The 21,176-nt window shown below is 41.0% G+C and overlaps 1 protein-coding gene across 1 annotated transcript; it reads left to right on the top strand.

Moving 5' to 3' along the window:
* Positions 1 to 1,474: 1,474 nt before the first annotated feature.
* On the top strand, positions 1,475 to 17,585 carry LOC147710700 (uncharacterized). The gene is made up of 5 exons (XM_086919377.1): positions 1,475 to 1,586; positions 6,405 to 6,440; positions 12,643 to 13,080; positions 15,645 to 15,860; positions 17,301 to 17,585. The coding sequence occupies exons 3-5, from the start codon at positions 12,643 to 12,645 to the stop codon at positions 17,583 to 17,585; spliced, it is 939 nt and encodes a 312-aa protein (XP_086775503.1). The 5' UTR covers positions 1,475 to 1,586; positions 6,405 to 6,440.
* The last annotated feature ends 3,591 nt before the right edge of the window (positions 17,586 to 21,176 follow it).

Genomic DNA, 21,176 nt, shown 5'->3' with positions numbered 1-21,176 from the left:
TAAGTTTAACTTTGAGTACACAGTTCAAGTCGATTTAGATTAAAGTAGAAAATGGTCTCTGGAAACGTTAACAAAACTCCTATAGTTTACATACCATGCCGTACACACACACCAACATAATTCCTAGCATTTAAAATTACCAACAGACACATTCAAGGGCCGCATCCTTAGCAATGCTCACTATTTTTATACAACAAATAACAACACAACTTTGATGGCAAATAAATCAGCTCCGAACATTTCGCCACACCTATCGCTACATTTATCTATTGGCAAACAAAATCATCGGCCATCTTCTTCATTCTCACACTGTATTTCTATGGTGACACTCACACATTAATGGAGGCATCTGCAGCAATGTCCTGTCTTTTCATACTAAACATAAACGCCACAACTTTGAGCCTGTATATTACAAGACTTACATTAAGGGACGCACCCGCAGCGAAATTCTGTATTTACAACACGTACACACACAGCCAAAATTCCCATAGCATTTAAAAATACACACAGACACATGTAAGGGCCACTTACGCAGCAATGTTCACTATTTTCATACTGAAACGGAAAACACAACTTTTATGGCAAATATTGCATCCGGCCTTTGACCCGTTCAGCACCACACCTGTCTTTCCATTTATTTTTTGCCAAACAAAATTATCCACCATCTTTCTCATTCACCCACTTTTTTTTCACATTGCCACACACACATTAATGGACGCATCCGCGGCAATTTTCAGTATTTTCATACTAAACCTAAACGGCACAACTTCGAGCCACTATATTACAAGAGTTGTATGTTTTTAAGTGAAACTTTGTATACTTTTGATGCTTTATATATGCCATTTTTAAGTGTAACTTCGAGCAGACAGTTGAAGTCCAATTACACTAACGTAAAAAAAAGGCCCTTTGCTTTGTTAGTTCCGAGCAAATTCTTATATGGCCTTAAGGGAGTTGCCCAGTGAAGTCTACTGGCGCGCCTATGTCGAAACTCCATCTGCATACACATTCAAACATTCACACTTCCAAGTCGCGCACATCAGCTAGTGTGACTTTTCCTTGGGGCAAGGGAAGGACTAAAAGCTTTGATCCTTTCTTAAACACAAAAAGAAAAAAAAAGATTCTTGCATCGTTACCCCCTATTTAAGCAGAGGGACGGGTCACTTTAAGTCATACTCTCTTTTTACCAGCGAGGACAGAACTTCGACTTACAGAACGGCGCTGAACTTGCTGCTATCGACCAACAGCCACTGAAAAATTACGGCATTCAATCTTAGAACGTAAGTGCATGCAAGTGTTATTTCTATACATCTAAGGGACAGTATTGATATTTTTACTTGCGTTTATTAGAACTGTTACTATATCAACATTGCACCTGTGTTAAATTATTCTGCGACATGTGTGTTTGCAAATCTTCATTTTCTATGGTAATACTTAGCAAAAGACTACGTAATTTCTAAAACAGGTCATACCTTGGTTTAAAACAACAGATACATATTGTTTTTTTTTTGTTATCTCTTGTAGGTTATTGGTACGCTTTCAACATTTCCTTGATAGGGGGAAAGAAACTGCGCACCAACATATATCAAGTAAGTACAGCCAACTGTTCACTCTTCTACACAATTTTTACTTCCGTTCCTAACACTCCGACGTGGGGGCAGGGTCAGTGGTTAAGGGTCGGGTCGACAGCAACAACATAAAACTGACCATGAGGTTATTCACAGTACCCTGGAGGCGAAGGGTTCGTGCACTGAGCCCTCCCGGCATACACATAATTTTGTCGCTCTCTTTCTCTCTTCGTCTCCCTCACTCTCTATAGCACACTAATCACACACACCCTGTCACATTAGGCAAAACACTGCATCTTACACTAATCACACACAGCCTGTCACATTAGGCAAAACAATGACTGCCACCCTTATACAACACGTGCAACTCCTACGCAATGTAACATCATGTCACTTCGCCACTACAGCACCAAACTTTCAGTCAGAACTTCTAATTGCACAGTAATTTGCACGTAAACAGGCAACACTTTACAACATTTATGCACAATGCATTAATTCGTTGCTTTACTTGCAGTTAGTAATCCAAGTTACAAGCTGACACACAGAAACAGCCACTCGTACAACTACTAGTATTACATTTTCACAAGCACACATCCAATAACACATTAGCCTGGATTAGCTGCCTACCCAAAAAATAAATTGACCGTACACTTACTACACTATTCACAGGCACATTGGAACATTAGGGGGAATAGTACAGTCATAATCCGTTCTCAACACTTCGCCACACCACAACAAACTTTTCATACACACAATACACTATCAAGGGGAATTTCGCCAACACCCTCTATTACCTGGGTACTCACAATCTTTCAAGCAGGTGAAAAATGTACTGTTTACTTTGTGTACAAGGACCGCATTGGTGGGGGCAATGTTAGTTGTCAAGGGTCGTGGCGACAGCAACAACATTAAAATGACCATGAGGTTAAGCACAGGACCCTGCAGCCGAAGGCTTCGTGCACTGAGCCCTCCCGGCATACACATAATTTTATCGCTCTCTTTCTCTTTCGGTCTCCCTACATCTCTATAGCTCTCTCTCCCTCTCTATAGCTCCCCCTCCCTCTCTCCTGTCTTCCTCTGTTTCACTCTAACTGTGTTCCTCCCTCTGTCTCACTCCCCCTCTTTTCTTACACCTCTCTCCCTCCCTCTCCGTCTCCCTCCCTATCACCCTTCATCTCACTCCCTTTCTCTTCCTCTCCCTCCATTTCCCTTCCTTTCCCTAACTTTCCCTTCCTCTCTGTCTTTGTACATAACTCTCCATTTGTCTCCCATTTACTCCCTCTCTATCTTTCTACATTACTTGCACATTAACTGGTTACACCAACACTTTGCCACACCACAACTAAATTTTCATACACACATTCCACGAACAAGGACACTTTCACACACACACTCTATTACATGCCTACTCACAATCTTTCTCTCAGGGGCAAAATTTAATGTTTACTTAGTGTCCAATGACCGCATCGGTGGGGGCAGGGTCAGTGGTTAAGGCTCGGGGCGACAGCAACAACATAAAACTGTCCATGATGTTATTCACAGTACCCTGCAGCCGAAGGCTTCGTGCACTGAGCCCTCCCGGCATAGACATAATTTTTCGCTCTCTTTCTCTCTTCGTCTCCCTACCTCTCTATAGCACACTAATCACACACACCCTGTCACATTAGGCAAAACACTGCATCTTACACTAATCACACACAGCCTGTCACATTAGGCAAAACACTGACTGCCACCCTTATACAACACGTGCAACTCCTACGCAATGTAACATCATAGCACTTCGCCACTACAGCACCAAACTTTCAGTCAAAAGTTCTAATTGAACATTAATTTGCACGTAAACAGGCAACACTTTACAAGATTTACGCACAATGCATTCATTCGTTGCTTTACTTGCACAGTTAGTAATCCAAGTTACAAGCTGACACACAGAAACAGCCACTCGTACAACTACTAGTATTACATTTTCACAAGCACACATCCAATAACATATTAGCCAGGATTAGCTGCCTACCCCAAAAAATAATGCACCTTACACTTACTACACTATTCACAGGCACATTGGAACATTAGGGGGAATAGTACAGTCAGAATCCGTTCTCAACACTTCGCCACACCACAACAAAGTTTTCATACACTCAATCCACTATCAAGGGGACTTTCGCCCACCCCCTCTATTACATGGCTACTCACAATCTTTCAAGCAGGTGAAAAATGTACTGTTTACTTTGTGTACAAGGACCCCATCGGTGGGGGCAATGTTAGTTGTCAAGGATCGGGGCGACAGCAACAACATTAAACTGACCATGAGCTTAATCACAGGACCCTGCAGCCTAAGGCTTCGTGCACTGAGCCCTCCCGGCATACACATAACTTTCTCGCTCTCTTTTTCTTTCGGTCTCCCTACATCTCTATAGCTCTCTCTCCCTCTCTATAGCTCCCCCTCCCTCTCTCCTATCTTCCTCTGTTTCACTCTAACTGTGTTCCTCCCTCTGTCTCACTCCCCCTTTTTTCTTCCTCCTCTCTACCTCCCTCTCCGTCTCCGTCCCTATCACCCTGCATCTCACTCCCTTTCTCTTCCTCTCCCTCCATTTCCCTTCCTTTCCCTAACTTTCCCTTCCTCTCTGTCTTTGTACATAACTCTCCATTTGTCTACCATTTACTCCCTCTCTATCTTTCTACATTACTTGCACACTAACTGTGTACACTTTCAATATTACACGCACACCGCATTCATTTCAATTTCATATTCAATACAATATAGGAAGTAATCTAAGTTACACGATGACACACACACACATTTTTCAGGACGTCTCGCACTATTAACTCTTCACGCACACACTCACTCCCTCTCCATCCCCAACAACAATTCCAAGCCAGAATTAGCTGCCTACCCAAAAAAAAATTGCCCATACACTTACTACACTAGTCACAGGCACATTGCAACATTAGGGGGAATAGTACAGTCATAATCCGTTCGCAACACTTCGCCACACCACAACAAATTTTTCATACACACAATCCACTATCAAGGGGACTTTCGCTAACAACCTCTATTACATGGCTAATCACAATCTTTCAAGCAGGTGAAAAATGTACCGTTTACTTTGTGTCCAAGGACCGCATCGGTGGGGGCAGGGTTAGTTGTTAAGGGTCGGGGCAACAGCAACAACATTAAACTGACCATGAGGTTAATCACAGGACCCTGCAGCCGAAGGCTTCGTGCACTGAGCCCTCCCGGCATACACATAATTTTCTCGCTCTCTTTCTCTTTCGGACTCCCTACATCTCTATAGCTCTCTCTCCCTCTCTATAGCTCCCCCTCCCTCTCTCCCATCTTCCTCTCTTTCACTCTAACTGTGTTCCTCCCTCTGTCTCACTCCCCCTTTTTTCTTCCTCCTCTCTCCCTCCCTCTCCGTCTCCCTCCCTATCACCCTGCATCTCACTCCCTTTCTCTTCCTCTCCCTCCATTTCCCTTCCTTTCCCTAACTTTCCCTTGCTTTCTGTCTTTGTACATAACTCTCCATTTGTCTCCCATTTACTCCCTCTCTATCTTTCTACATTACTTCCACAGTAACTGGGTACACCAACACTTCGCCACACCACAACAAAATTTTCATACACACATTCCACGAACAAGGACACTTTCACACACACACTCTATTACATGCCTACTCACAATCTTTCTCTCAGGGGCAAAATTTAATGTTTACTTAGTGTCCAATGACCGCATCGGTGGGGGCAGGGTCAGTGGTTAAGGCTCGGGGTGACAGCAACAACATAAAACTGAGCATCACTAGCCCTCAACACCTCACACACACACCCTCAACACTTCTCCTTCAACTCCTCACTCACCCTCACTCTCACTCAACACTTCAACACCTCAGCCTCACTCACCCTCAACACCTCACTCACCCACAACACCTCATTCCCACTCACCCACACTCAGCCTCATCCTTACTCACCCTCAGCTTCTCACCATCACTCACCCTCAATCTCTAAGCCTAATCTACCTTCACTCACCCTCAACCCCTCACCCTCACTCACACTCACTCACACCATCCTCACTCACCCTCATGCTCACTCACCCTCATGCTCACTCACCCTCATGCTCACTCACCCTCATGCTCACTTACCCTCAACATGTCATCCTCACTCACCCTCACCATTACTCACCATCAAACCGTCACCCTCACTCACCCTCACCCTCACCCTCACTCACCCTCAATACCACTCCCCCTCACTCACCCTCATCCCCTCCCCCTCACTCACCCTCACCCTCACCCTCACCACCTCACCTCAACAACAATCAACACCTCACCCTCACACTCACACCCTCAACATTTCATCCTCATTCACCCTCAACCCCTCACCCACACTCACCCTCTCTCTCCTTCTCTAGCTCCCCCTCCCTCTCTCTTGCCTTCCTCTTTCTCACTCTAACTTTGTTAATCCCTCTGTCTCCCTCTCCCTCTCTCTCCCTCCCTCCATCCCCGTCTCCCTTCCTATCACTCTCCCTCTCACTCCCTTTACCTTCCTCACACCTCATCCATTCTCTGATTCAATGCAACACATAACACACACACACATTTTTTAACGTCTCTCAGTATTAACTTTTCACGCACTCACTCACTCTCTCTCTGTCCCCCTTTTCCTCCCACTCCCTCTCTCTCCCTCTATCATCTCACCCTGCCTGTGTGCCAGCCGTGGCACATACACTCACAGCAGCACTAGAGCTCTTAACAGGTCTTTAAAAGACTATTTACATGCTAATGTGTCTTTTATGGCAAAAATTCGGAGAAATATATTCTAAACAATATGTTTTTTTTCAACTTTCAGATTATTCAAACAACAACAAAAGAAACAGAAGTTAAGGTAAATACTACTTTGCCACTTCGTTTAAAAATTGTTAAAAGTTCATACCTTACAGTCCCCTAAAAAATTTTTTAGTTCACAAACCTTCTCAATTTACATTTGTTGATAACAACATTTCAGTATAACTTTGAAGATGCAGAAATGCTTAAAAGCAAGTTACCATCAAGGGAATAGCAAATTTAATAGCAAATCACAAGGTAAGCAATGCTTACCAAATAGTGCTTTTGCTGTCTTGCACAATTTATGCAAGCCAGTAACTACTTGGAACTCTAATGATCTGCATTATATAATGGACCGTGGGGACGCTTTATATCTCCAAATGCATTCTATTAACAAAGAAACACTTATGCATCCAGATGACCTGCCAAGGTATATAGACCACAATCAAGAGATATATTCACTTTTGCTACGGAATGCTTACTACGGTGATGTCCTTAAACGTTTTGATAAAGCCTACCCAGATATTAGCACAGCATTAAATGTTACTATTAAGAAGCACTGTGGTGTTCTACTTTGTATGAATGTTTATGTAATAGCTATTTTCAAACATATGCAATCATACTTTGTATTTGATTCACATAGTAGGGACCATGAAGGCATGCCTCATTCAAACGGAACATGTGTTACAATTGCATTTAATTCGTTTGAAGGGCTAATTCAATATGTTATGAAACTAGCATATAACTTAAAACATCAGGCTGAGCAATGTGTCCAATTTGAATTAACACCAATAGATATAAAAGTCATTCAAAGAAAATCCTTTACAAAAGCACTTACTGTGCACAAAAAAAATAGTCAACTGCCGCAAGAAAGAAAAATTTGGGTACATACTACTGAATGTACTCCTAATCAGACGATAACATCAACATCAATGTCTTCTGATCATTTACAGAATACAAGTAAGGGAGGGAATAGCAATAGCAATCATTTACCACAATTACCAGGTAATAGTAAAGCTATCCAGGGAACAAATAAACAGTCTCGGAAAAGAAAAAGGGATTCAAGTACATGTCCAACTACAGTTGTACAAAGAAAAAAAATTAATACAGCTGAAGAAGACATTACCAACAGTCAACTAAGTGCTACTGATAATAACATACCCATCTTCACGCAGGGCCAAAGACAGAAACGAGGTAAACAAATCCATACAATCATTCGCAAATTCCACCGGGAAATATTGCATGGGCCAGAGTACATTTGTACTCTTTGCAATCAACTGTGGCATAAACAAACGTTGCTAAATATACGCAGTGTTAGCCAATCCGAAATTTTCAACAAGTGTAACATTAGTAACAAGAAAACAACTTTTATTTGTAAGACTTGCTATTATTACATTCGCAAAAACAAAATACCACCATGTTCAATTGTAAATGGCATGGGCTTCCCAAATGTACCAGTTGAATTAGAATTATATGATTTAGAAGAAAGATTAGTTTCACCTAGGATACCATTCTTACAAATTCGGAGTCTGCCACGCGGTTTTCAAAAATCATTATCAGGTGCAGTAGTTAATGTACCTGCAGATGTTATGACAACTGTTACAATTTTACCAAGGCAAATTAATGACGCCATGACAATCCCAGTGAAATTAAAAAGGAAATTAATCTATAAATCATATACACATTATGAGAATATTAGACCAAATACTGTAAAAAAGGCAGCTACATGGCTAGCTAAAAATAGTCGAATGTTTAATGAATATGGTGTTACCATTAACCCTGACTGGGAGTATATACCTCCAGAAATAGAATCTCACAATGAGACTTCTGAAACAAACAATTCATCTGATAGTTCGGACAACATAGAAGCTGGAAATGTGGATACTATGTTAACAAATGAAACTATTACTAGTAATTCGCTGAATGTGTTAAGTTTCGCTCCAGCTGAACATAACACGCCAAGAGGTTTATATGAGGATAAAGATTCAGAGTTTTTGGCTTTCCCTACTATTTTTTGTGGTGAACGAAGACCTAACAATAAGGAAAGACACATACCGGTACATTATAGTACTATTTGCCAAGCAGAGTTAAGGAGTTATGATAGAAGAGTCGCTAAATCTATTACTAATGTCTTTTTTAAACTGAAGAAATTACATATTAAGCAGATCCATGGTAAAATCAACATTTCCATCAGAAAACATTTTACAGATGGGAATAAAATAACTGCTAAAGACATTAAATGTAATATTGCCAATGTTTTACAGTTCAATGAGGGGTACAAAGTATTAAAAACTATACGCAGTTCACCTCCATATTGGGAAGGTTGCAAAAAAGATATTTTTGCTATGATAAGGCAACTTGGCATTCCCACTTTCTTTTTGACATTATCTGCTGCAGAAACAAAATGGCACCATTTAATAAATATACTATTGAGAGTTAGAAACTTACAGGAATGTACAGAGGAAGAATTCTTAAACATGTCTTGGGAAACTAAAAGTAAATTAATACAAGAAGATCCAATAACATGTGCAAGACAGTTTGACTATCAAGTTAGGAAATTCTTTAATTGTGTTTTGCTGAATGGCACTAATCCAATTGGGGAAATAGTAGACTACTTTTACAGAGTCGAATTCCAACAGAGAGGTTCTCCACATATACATGCATTACTCTGGGTAAACAAAGCACCATTGTATGGTGTTTCACCAGTGGAAGAAGTCAATAGCTTTATTGACAAATATATCACTTGTCATAAGTCTGAAAACCCTGTTTTACAACCGTTAATAAATCTACAAAGGCATGGTCACACCAAAAATTGCAGACGTAAACAGCAACGGACATGCAAATATCAATATCCCAAATATCCAATGTCAAGAACGCTCATATTAGAGCCATTAACACTGGAGGAGACAAATAACCAATGGCAAGATAATATGAAAATAATACATGAAGCTATGAATAATACTACTTTTAATACACTTTCTTTTGAGGAATTTTTGGACTTCATTAAAATGGATGATAAAGAATATATTACTTCTATACAAACTAGCTTACAAAAAACAACTATTTTTTTAAAAAGAACACCAGCCGAATGCTTCATCAATAACTACAATAGTACTCTTTTAGAAGCTTGGCGAGCAAATATAGACTTGCAGTTTATACTAGACCCTTATGCTTGTGCAGTCTATATTATCTCATATATCAGTAAATCGCAAAGAGGAATTAGCAAACTTCTAGCGCAAGCTGCTAAAGAGGTAACAAGCAATAGTAATATCAAAGATCAACTTAAACACATAGGGAACAAATTCCTCAACTGCACAGAAATTAGTGCTCAAGAAGCAGCATATCTAATTCTTCAAATACCATTACGGAAAAGCTCACGATCATTTGTATTTATTAATACTAGCCGTCCAGAGAAAAGAACTTATTTAATGCGTGATATCGAAACTATTAATAACTTGCCCGAAAATTCAACTGACATTCAATGTGAAAATATTATTATTAAGTACTGCAAACGGCCACAATCATTAGAGATGTGCACGTTAGCAGACTATGCGGCTAATTTCAACTATGTGAAGAAAAAAACACATGGGAAAGAAATAAATGATTGCGAAGATTTACTTGCAGAACAAAACTTTTACAGCTCAGATGAGGAAGAATTAGAAATAGAATGTAGTGACGGAAATAAACAACAACAGAAACATAATTATGATTATGCTTTAAATAAGCGCAGACAAGGGAAAATAATACGCTTTTGCAGATTTAGCAAAAATAATGAACCGGAAGAGTATTATAGAGAAATATTAATGTTGCACTATCCATGGAGGGAAGAAGAAAAAATACTAATCAACAAGGAAACTTACTATGATAGGTATCTGGAAGTTAAAACATTTGTTGACACACAACTAAAAATCTATAACAAACAGCATGGTGAACTTACAAACATTATTCATGAACAGTCTCATGAAAATGTCATTTCACCTCCTCTATCACCAACTGTGAATATACAGACAGAAGACCAAAATCCAGAACATAATAATAGATATGATTTGGCTCTAGATTTAGGAATTAGAACTACAACTGAAGAACAAAGATCAACTAACGTTCTTTTACCCAATGAAAAATACCAACAACTTATGCAAAACTTAACGGAAGAACAACTTAACTTTGTTTACCATCACTTGCATTGGTTTAAAACTACTAGCACTCCATGCTATACTTTTTGCACTGGAGGGGCTGGTGTTGGGAAAAGTTTTGTAATATCTGCACTTTATCAAACTTTACTACGCTACTATAACACTAAGGCCGGTGAAAATCCGGATAATGTTTATATCTTACTTACTGCTCCAACAGGAAAGGCTGCCCATAATATTAATGGCAAAACACTGCATAGCACTTTCAAAATACCTGTGTCGCAAAGTTTGTCTTATAAACAACTGAGTCATGAACATAGAACTGCTCTACAAATGGAAATGATGCATGTTAGAGTTGTTATTATTGATGAAATTTCAATGGTAGGCCACAATATGTTGAATTTTATACATAACAGGCTTCAAGAAATTAAATCATCTAATGAACCATTTGGAGGAATTTCTATTTTAGCCATTGGTGACTTTTACCAATTAAAACCTGTATTTGACAGATACATTTTTCAGGATTCGACACAAATGTATGGTCCTTTAAGTGCTAACTTGTGGAAAGAACATTTTAAAATTTTTGAATTAACAAAAATTATGCGCCAAAAAGAAGATCTACAATTTGCTGAATTACTAAACAGATTGAGAGAAGGCAAGCATACTGAAGAAGATATTTCACAAATTAAGCAAAGGGAAATACAACCTGATGAGACTTTATTAGAAACAATTCCATATATCATGTCAACTAATCTAGAAGTTAATGAAATTAACAAAAAGGTTTTAGAACAACATTGCAAAGATTATCCTGTCTACATAACAGTAGCAAGCGATACTGTTAGTTCTGATTTGTCTGAAAGTGTGAAAAAAACGATTCTTAAGCAACTGCCCAAAGATCCACAGAAAACAATGGGCCTTTCACATACATTACACATTGCCTTACAACTTCGTTATGATTTAAGTTGCAATGTGGATGTCAATGATGGTTTAACAAATGGCGCAACTGGTGTTGTACAATTAGTAGAATTGATTAACAATACACCTATTATTGTTTGGTTGTTATTTGACAATCCCACTATAGGAGAAACAACCAGACAACAATATAAACACTTATTTCATTCACAAACACAAAATACATGGACACCAATACATGCTATAGCTAGACATTTCCAATACACTAAGAAATTTATTACCATTATACGGAAGCAATTTCCTTTACGCCAAGCATCAGCACGCACTATACATCGCACACAAGGTGCAACTCTTGAACCACTTTATATACACTTTAATAACAGCAAGATTCATCATTTGCATTATGTTGCTATTAGCAGGGCAAAATCAATACAAAATGTCTATGTACACAATTTTGATGAACGTAAAATTGTAGTACATCCACAAGTTAATGAGGAAATGCACAGATTAAGGACAGAAATGCCACTTGAAATACATATCCCACAGTTACATACATACAGTGCACATTTCAATATCATTGCACACAATATAAGATCACTACAGAAAATTTTTTCATCTATGGTAGCGGATAGGAATATATTACAAGCAGACATTATTTGCTTAACTGAGATCAACACTACAAGAAATGCTACAGCTAATGATTTCAGTATAGAACAATATCATCACATTATATTTGATAAATTTCATACATACAACACAAACCATGGAATGATTATGAACTACAAAAAAGATTTATTTATATTGCCTATTTATGAGACACTTGAAGGGATAGACATTTTACAGTTTACTCTACAGATTGATAACACAGATTACCTTATTATTATTTTATACAAACCACCCCTAAAAAGTATAACTTCTCTTTTTGATTTCATCACTAATATTACGGATTTTTACCCCATGCACAAATTGATTATTATAGGGGATTTCAATGTGGATGTATCTCAAACAAATGCAAACAGCAAGCAATTACTTGGATTCTTTGAAACAAAATTACAATGTCAACAACTCATTAACAGTTACACAACTAACTACCAATCCATTTTAGATCATATATATACAAATGACCAACTACACAACTATGGTACTTTAGAATGCTATTACAGTGATCATAAACCAATATGGGTTTGTATTTAACATGTTATATCACATTTTCTATTTCAGATGATGTCTATTGAAGAAATAATGAACATTAATACTGATGACAACAAACCATACCAGAAACCAATAAGAGTTAATGTCATCAGCTGCTCAGGGAAAACTACGTACAAAAATGCTAAACAAGAGCAGAAAATTTTATTCCATTTGGCTTTAGCAGATAAAACTGGAACAATTAAATGTACTTGTTACCAAGAAAATTTATATGAGCAAACGAAAATAAACTGTGGACTACTGATACGAAACTTTATTCTCAAAAACAAAACAATTTTAATTACAAAACAAACTAAAGTAACCAAATTTCCCGCAATGACAATCGAGGAGGGCCTGATCCAACAAGCAAACAACATTTTGCATCCGCCTGCACCATCGGCTTCTCCCATCAAGGAAATAAAACGGGCAAGTCTAAAAAGCCTGATGACCGTTTCAGGGACAATAATTGCCGTAAGTATGAACACAAACATGTTATCATGTCAACTAAAAAAAAATATTGTCTTGCAGTGGAAAAGTTGGACTTATTAGGATTGTAAATGACATATCTTATGTATTTGTGCTTTTTCGAAATTGCAAGTATAAATAGTCTGATGACTGTTTCAGGGACAATATGTGCCAGATGTATCAACACAAACATGTCATCATGTCTAGTACAAAAATGCATAGTTGGCTTACACACAAATTACACATTTAGGGGCCCGATGTAGGTAGCCCTTTAGCGATCCCAATCGGCCAAAACAAAAAGATTTTGGCCCGTTTCACATCGGTAAAGGGCTATTGAGATGTAGGGGCACATTTTAGGTAACTTTAGCAAATCTGTTTATTTACCGAAACGGTACATTTACAGATTCAATAAAATTAACTGAAATGTAATGTAGGTAGGCAATGTACCTTCTGTACATGGCTTACACAATCGGTATTTTACCATGGAATACAAATCCAGGGTAAAATACCTATGGCATGTGACAGGCAGACCTGCCCTTAGAGCAGGTATGCTTGCCACATGGCACCTGTGCCTTTTTTGGCGGTGCCAGAGGGTGTCAAAGTGACACCACCTGCACCCTTCATAATTCTTTAATTACAGATTCTGTAAATACCGATTCGGTAATGCCTAATCATTCCTATGTCCTTCAAAACCCATATGAATTAATGCGCATTACCTATTCGCTATTTACCGATTTGGTAATTAAAGATTTGTTAAGGATTCTGTAATGAATCCAGATGTTGGTACCTACATACAAAAATGGGATTTACCTACATCGGGCCCTTAGGAACTTCACGGACAACATCAAAAAAGCTTGCATTAGACACTCTTTCACACTCTTTCACACTATGTATAAAGGAATAGTTTTGAGATATATAATATGTGAGTACTTTGGGGTATAGTACAAATTCAAGTACTCTCCACAATGACAATTTTTACTAAAAAAAAATTGCACTATGGTAGAAAGTATGTTCATTTGGGTCGTGAAATATAATACATTATATTACCAGTGATACAATGCACTACTACTATGTTTTTTTACTGTCACTATTTTTTAGAATTGTTCTTTTTGGGTTTACCAAAAGTACGCAAATACTGTCTTTACATCAATGCCTCACCCTCAGTCAACATCACTCACCCTCAACACCCAACTCTCACTCTCACTCAACACCTCACCCTCAACAATTCAATTTTAATGCCTCACTCACCCTCAATCTCACTCAGCCGAGATCACCCTCAACACCTCCTCCTCACTCACCCTCAATCACCCTCACTAGCCCTCAACACCTCCCACTCTAAAACTCTACCCTTCTCCCTCAAATACTCACTCACTCTCACTCAACACCTCAACACCTCAGCCTCACAATCAACATCAATGACTCACCCTCACTTAGCATCATCCTTACTCACCCTCAACTTCTCACCCTCAATAACTCTCAACACCTCACCCTCATTCACACACAACACCTCACACTCAACAATTCACCCTTAATGCCTCACTCAGCCTTAATCTCAATCACCCTCAATCACCCTCAACACCTCTCACTCAATCACCCTCACTCACCCTCACTCGCCCTCAACACCTCCCCCTCAAAAAGTCAACACTTCTCACTCAACTCCTCAGTCACCCTCACTCTCACTCAACACCTCAACACCTCAGCCTCAACATCAACACCTCACCCTCACTCAATTAATCACCCTCACTCACCCACACTCACACTCATCCTTACTCACCTTCAACTTCTCACATTCAATCTTTCACCCTCAACACTCCCTCACTCTCACTCACCCTCAACGCCTCACCCTAACTCTGCCTCACTCACACTCACCCTCACGTAACACCTCGTCCTCACTCACCCTCAACCCCACCCTCACTCACCCTAACACTCAACACCTCACCCTCAATAACTCACCCTCACCCACACCCTCACTCATGTCATCAGGTCTACTAAAAATATGCATACTTGCCTTACTCAGCCTCACTCACACTCACGCTCATCGTTACTCACCCTCAACTTCTCACCCTCACTCACCTTCAAACTCTCACCCTCACCCTCTCACCCTCACCCTCACTCACCCTCATTTACATTCAACCTCACCCTCACGTAACACCTCATCCTCACTCACCCTCACTCCCCATCAACTCCTCACACTCAACACCTCACACTCAATAAATCACCATCACACTCACTCATGTCATCATGTCTACTTAAAAAATGCATAGTTCACTTACACACACATTACACCTTTAGTAACTTCAATAACTAACTGGAAAAATTTTGGATTATGCACTCTTCACACATAGTAGCAAGTACTACTTTTGAAAAATATAAGATGCCAGTGCTTTGGTGTATACTACAAAAAAAAGTACTATGTACAAGGCCATTTTTTACAAGAAACATTTCAATCTTTTAGAAAGGAGGTTCATTTGGGTCGTTAAATATGATACATTATATAGCCTTTCAGACAATGCACTAGTAATATCTGTTTTTACAATCACTATTTAATAGAATGCTTTCTTTTTGTGTAGGAAGAGGACGCAAAAACGGTGTTTATCAATGGGCAAGATACCCCACTCAAATCCATTACAATAAAAGATGCAACTGATGATATAAAAGTGACACTGTGGAGAGAAGCGTCACTATTTAAAATACATCTTGGGAAATATGTGACCCTGACTCATGTCACTGTACATGAATTCAATTGCCAAAAAATATTGAATACAACGCGCCATAGCAAAATGGAGGTAAGCACAACGAACAAACAAAGTTTTGCAATTATCTCTTTTCAGCCACTCTTGGAATTGCACCCAGTCTTGCCCTTTCACCCACTCTGCCCCTTCCACCCACTCTGGACATTTTACCCACTCTGGACATTTCAGCCACTTGGGACCTTTCGCCCATTCGGGAGCTTTCACCCACTCGGGAGCTTTCACCCACTCGGGACCTTTCAACAACTCTGGCTCTTTCACACACTCTAGGCCTATCACCCAATCTAGACTTATCACCCACTCTAGACTTATCACCCACTCTCATACTCACTCACCCTCAACAACTCACCATCAACACCTCACCCTCATACTCACTCACCCTCAACTCCTCACGCTCATTCACCCTCACTCACCGTCAACACACTATCACACTACAACAACAAACAAATACTTACCACCACAGCAACACTTAACTCACCCTCAACACCTCACCCTTAACTCCTCACTCACCCTCAATCTCAATCATCATCAATCACCTTCAACATCTCACACTCAACACCACTCTCATACTCACTCACCCTCACAACATCACCCTCATTTACCCTCACTTACCGTCAACACACTATCACACTACAACTACAAAAAAACACTTACCACCACAACAACACTTCACTCACCCTAAACACCTCACCCTTAACTCCTCACTCTCACTCATCCTCAATCACCCTCAACACCTCACCCTCACTCACCCTCAACGCCTCAGCCACACTCACCCTGACACTCAGCTTCTCACCCTCAGCCTCAACACCTCACTCTCACTCACCCTCAACGCCTCACCCTCAGTCAATCTCAACACATCACTCAACATCACTCTCACTCATCCTCAATCACACTCAACACCTCACTCTCAACACCTCACTCACCCTCAGCCCCTCACCCTCACTCACCCTCAACTCCTCACCCTCACTCATCCTCACTCACCCTCAACACCTCCCCCTCATTCTCACTCACTCTCACTCTCACTCACCCTCATACTCACTCACCCTCAACACACTATCACACTACAACCACACCAAAACTTAGCACCACAACACCACTTCAATCACGCTCAAAACATCCCCATCAGCCCCTTACTTACCCTCACTCTCACTCATCCTCAAACACTGACTCACCCTCAATCTCACTCACCCTCAACGCCTCACCCTCACTCACCCTCAACATCTCACCCTCACTCACCCTCAACACACTATGACACTACAACCACACAAAAAAATTATTACCACCACCTATCACCCAGTCTCGACCTATCACCCACTCAAACTCTATCAACAACTGGGACCCTTTCACCTACTCAGTCCATTTCACCCAATGTGTCCCTTTCAACAACTCTGTCCCTTTCAACCACTATAGGCCTTACACAAAAAATAAAGTATACACATTTTAAAAATAATTATTGCTTTTCTTTTCTCTCAACAGGTAACAGCCCCACCAGAGGAAAAGATGGACATTCTAATTTATGGTGTTGAAAGCTCTACTGAGCAAACAAGTATCATCACAATAAAAGTGACAAACACAGACGAATTGCAATCGATGCCCATCGAAAACGAGATCTTAATTAAATGGTTTATGTTAGATGAGGACGTTGAGAACATCGGAGATGCCCTTGTCCATTTTTTGCCACAAAATTTTGAAGTTGTCTTTTGTAATGGGCAAATCATAAAGATTCTTAAAGAAAAAGACGATGAAATATGTTCTGATTAAATTTTGCATGTTGCCAGGATATCTTTTTTTTGTACAAAGTTAAACAATAAATATTTGTCTTTTTTTTAAAAAAATAAACAAGTGTGTAATACAAATTTTACAACTTCTATGGTGATTTTTTCAATTCGAAAGGCAAATTATAACTAAGACACTCCATTTATACAACATAGTCACACCCACATACAAGATTTAGCCAATCCATTTGACATTAGAAAAACATATACAAAATACACATACTTTGTAGCTTACACGCACTACAGTATTATGTATGAATGAGACTGTTGAGCTAAAGACGCCTGTGCTGGTGCTGAGTTATGCTGTGTTGTTGAGCAATGTTACTGTGGGGGGCCGAATGTTAAGGTGGTATTGATGCGTGTTCCATTGGTGGACATCACAAATTAGGTTGTTGGGAGAAGTGCAACTGTTGTTGGGATGAGTTATGCTGTGGTGGTAATAGTTGAACACTAACACAGCATAACTCATCATCAACACTTCACAACTACAGCATTAGGAAGCACCTCACTAACAACACTCATCAACACACCAACATCACTCTACACCACCGCAACAGCATCATTCTACCACAACAACATACACAAATACAAACACACTTTACAATAACGAGTCACACATGCAAAACACTCACATTTGACAATAACACACTCTCTCACACTCACTCACCCTCAACTCATCACCCACCCTGAATTACACTCACTCACCCTCAACACCTCACACTCACTCTCCCTCAACACCTCATCCTCACTCACCCTCAACACATCACCATCACCCTCACCCACCTTCACTCACCATCAACACCTCACCCTCACTCACCCTCCACCCTGCACCCTCAAACACTCAATCACCCTCGCTCTCAACACCTCTCCCTCAACGCCTCACCCTTAACCCCTCACTCACCCTCAACGCCTCACCAACACTCACCCTCAGCCCCTCACCCTCACCTACAACACGTCACTCTCACTCACCCTCAACACCTCACCCTCAACAACTCATCATCAACACATCACTCACCCTCACTCTCACTCATCCTCAATACTCTCAACACCTCACCCTCAATACCTCACTCACCCTCAGTACCTCATCCTCACTCACCCTCAACTCCTCACCCTCAACACCTCACCCACACTCATCCTCACTCACCCTCAAAAACTCACCATCAACACCTCACCCTCATACTCACTCACCCTCAACACCTCATCCTCATTTACCCTCACTCACCGTCAACACACTATCACACTACAACAACAAACAAATACTTACCAACACAGCAACACTTCACTCACCCTCACTTCACTCACCCTCAACACCTCACCCTTAACTCCTCACTCACCCTCAATCTCAATCATCATCAATCACCCTCTACACCTCACACTCAACAAATCACTCTCATACTCACTCACCCTCACTCACCCTCACTCACACTCAAAACATCACCCTCATTCACCCTCACTCATCGTCAACACACTATCACACTACAACTATAAACAAACACTTACCACAACAGCAACACTTCACTCACCCTAAACACCTCACCCTTTACTCCTCACTCACACTCACTCTCACTCATCAACAATCACCCTCAACACCTCACCCTCACTCAGCCTCAACGCCTCACCCACACACCCTCACCCTCAGAACCTCACTCTCTATCATCCTCAATGCCTCACCCTCAACGCCTCACCCACTCACCCTCAGCTCCTCACCCTCAGCCTCAACACCTCACCCTCACTCACCATCAATGCCTCACCCTCAGTCAACATCAACACATCACACACCCTCACTATCACTCATCCTCAATCACACTCAACACCTCACCCTCAACACCTCACTCACCCTCAGCCTCTCACCCTCACTCACCCTCAATTCCTCACCCTCACTCATCCTCACTCACCATCAACAACTCCCCCTCATTCTCACTCACTCTCACCCTCACTCACCCTCATACTCACTCACCCTCAACACACTATCACACTACAAACACACACAATGCCTCACCCTCAACGCCTCACCCACACTCACCCTCAGCCTCAACACCTCACCCTCACTCACCCTCAACGCCTCACCCTAAGTCAATCTCAACACATCACTCACCCACACTATCACTCATCCTCAATCACACTCAACACCTCACCCTCAACACCTCACTCACCCTCATCCTCTCACCCTCACTCACCCTCAACTCCTCACCCTCACTCACCATCAACACCTCACCCTCAGTCTCACTCACTCTCACCCTCACTCACCCTCAACACACTATCACACTACAACAACACACAAACAATTACCACCACAACACCACTTCAATCACGCACAACACCTCCCCATCAACACCTTCCTTGCTCTCACTCTCACTCATCCTCAATCACCCTCAACACCTCACCCTCACTCACCCTCAACGCCTCACTCACCCTCATAGCCTCACCCACCCTCAACACCTCACACTAACTCACCCTCAATCTCACTCACCCTCAACGCCTCACCCTCACTCAGCCTCAACACCTCACCCTCACTCACCCTCAACACACTATCACACTACAACCACACAAAAAAACAATTACCACAACAACACCACTCATCACCACTGCAGCAAACTAAGCTCATACAATCAAAACATGTACCCTTTTAACAGTCACACACACAACATCTATCAATGGCCACTTTCAACAAGCATACACACACAACAGTCATTGGTACTGCACTACTATGTCTAAATGAGACTGTTGGTGTGCAAAATACGGATGTGGAAGTGCAGAGTAATGCAGTGTAGTTGCTCAATGGTAATGTGGGGCTGCAGAAAGATAAAGTGGTATTGCTGCATGTTGCATTCGGGGACATCAGTGATGCCATTGTTGCGAGAAGTGCAACTGTTGTGGTGCAAAGTTATGCTGTGGTGGTAATTATTAAACATCAACACAGCACCACTCACCACTAGCACAGAACAACACATCACAACTACAGCATTACTAAGCACCACACACTCACATGCCCACACACTCACACACCACCACCCTCACACACATCCACACTCACACACTATCACACATCCTCGCACACCCACTCACATTCTCAATAAGCCTCATAGCCTCACGCTCGCCAGCAATCACTCACCCTCACACCGTCACCCTCACACCATCATCCTCTCACCCTGAACACCTCACCCTCACTCACCATCAACACACTATCACACTACAACTACACACAAACACTTACAACAACAGCACCACTCATTACCACTACAGCATTACACATCAGACAAACTACATACAATCCAAACATGTGCGCTTTTAACAGGCACACACACTATTAGCTAGCAATGGACACTTTCACAAGCCGTACACACACAACAGTCATCAGTGCATCCTTTCACCATGCATACACCCACACAAACAGCCATCAAGCCACGCTTTCAACAGTCACACACACCAACTGCCCAAAGTGCACACTGTACAAGAACTTTTGGTACGTTGCACACACAATCACAGCAATACAAGCATGCTTTGGTGCTGTACAGTACTGCAGTTCTATATCTAAATGAGACTGGGGGAGTTCTAAATACAGCTCTACTGCCAAAGA

This window comes from Lissotriton vulgaris, chromosome 5, assembly GCF_964263255.1.
Source record: "Lissotriton vulgaris chromosome 5, aLisVul1.2, whole genome shotgun sequence".
NCBI classification, from domain to species: domain Eukaryota; kingdom Metazoa; phylum Chordata; class Amphibia; order Caudata; family Salamandridae; genus Lissotriton; species Lissotriton vulgaris.
This window is presented reverse-complemented; position numbering and strand designations above follow the sequence as displayed.

Bases quoted from the DNA above. Each gene is read 5' to 3' on its own strand.
- LOC147710700 (XM_086919377.1), top strand. From the start codon at position 12,643: ATGATGTCTATTGAAGAAATAATGAACATTAATACTGATGACAACAAA. The intron at 13,081-15,644 runs GTAAGTATGAAC...CTTTTTGTGTAG, and splicing joins TTTCAGGGACAATAATTGCC to GAAGAGGACGCAAAAACGGT. The intron at 15,861-17,300 runs GTAAGCACAACG...TTCTCTCAACAG, and splicing joins CGCGCCATAGCAAAATGGAG to GTAACAGCCCCACCAGAGGA.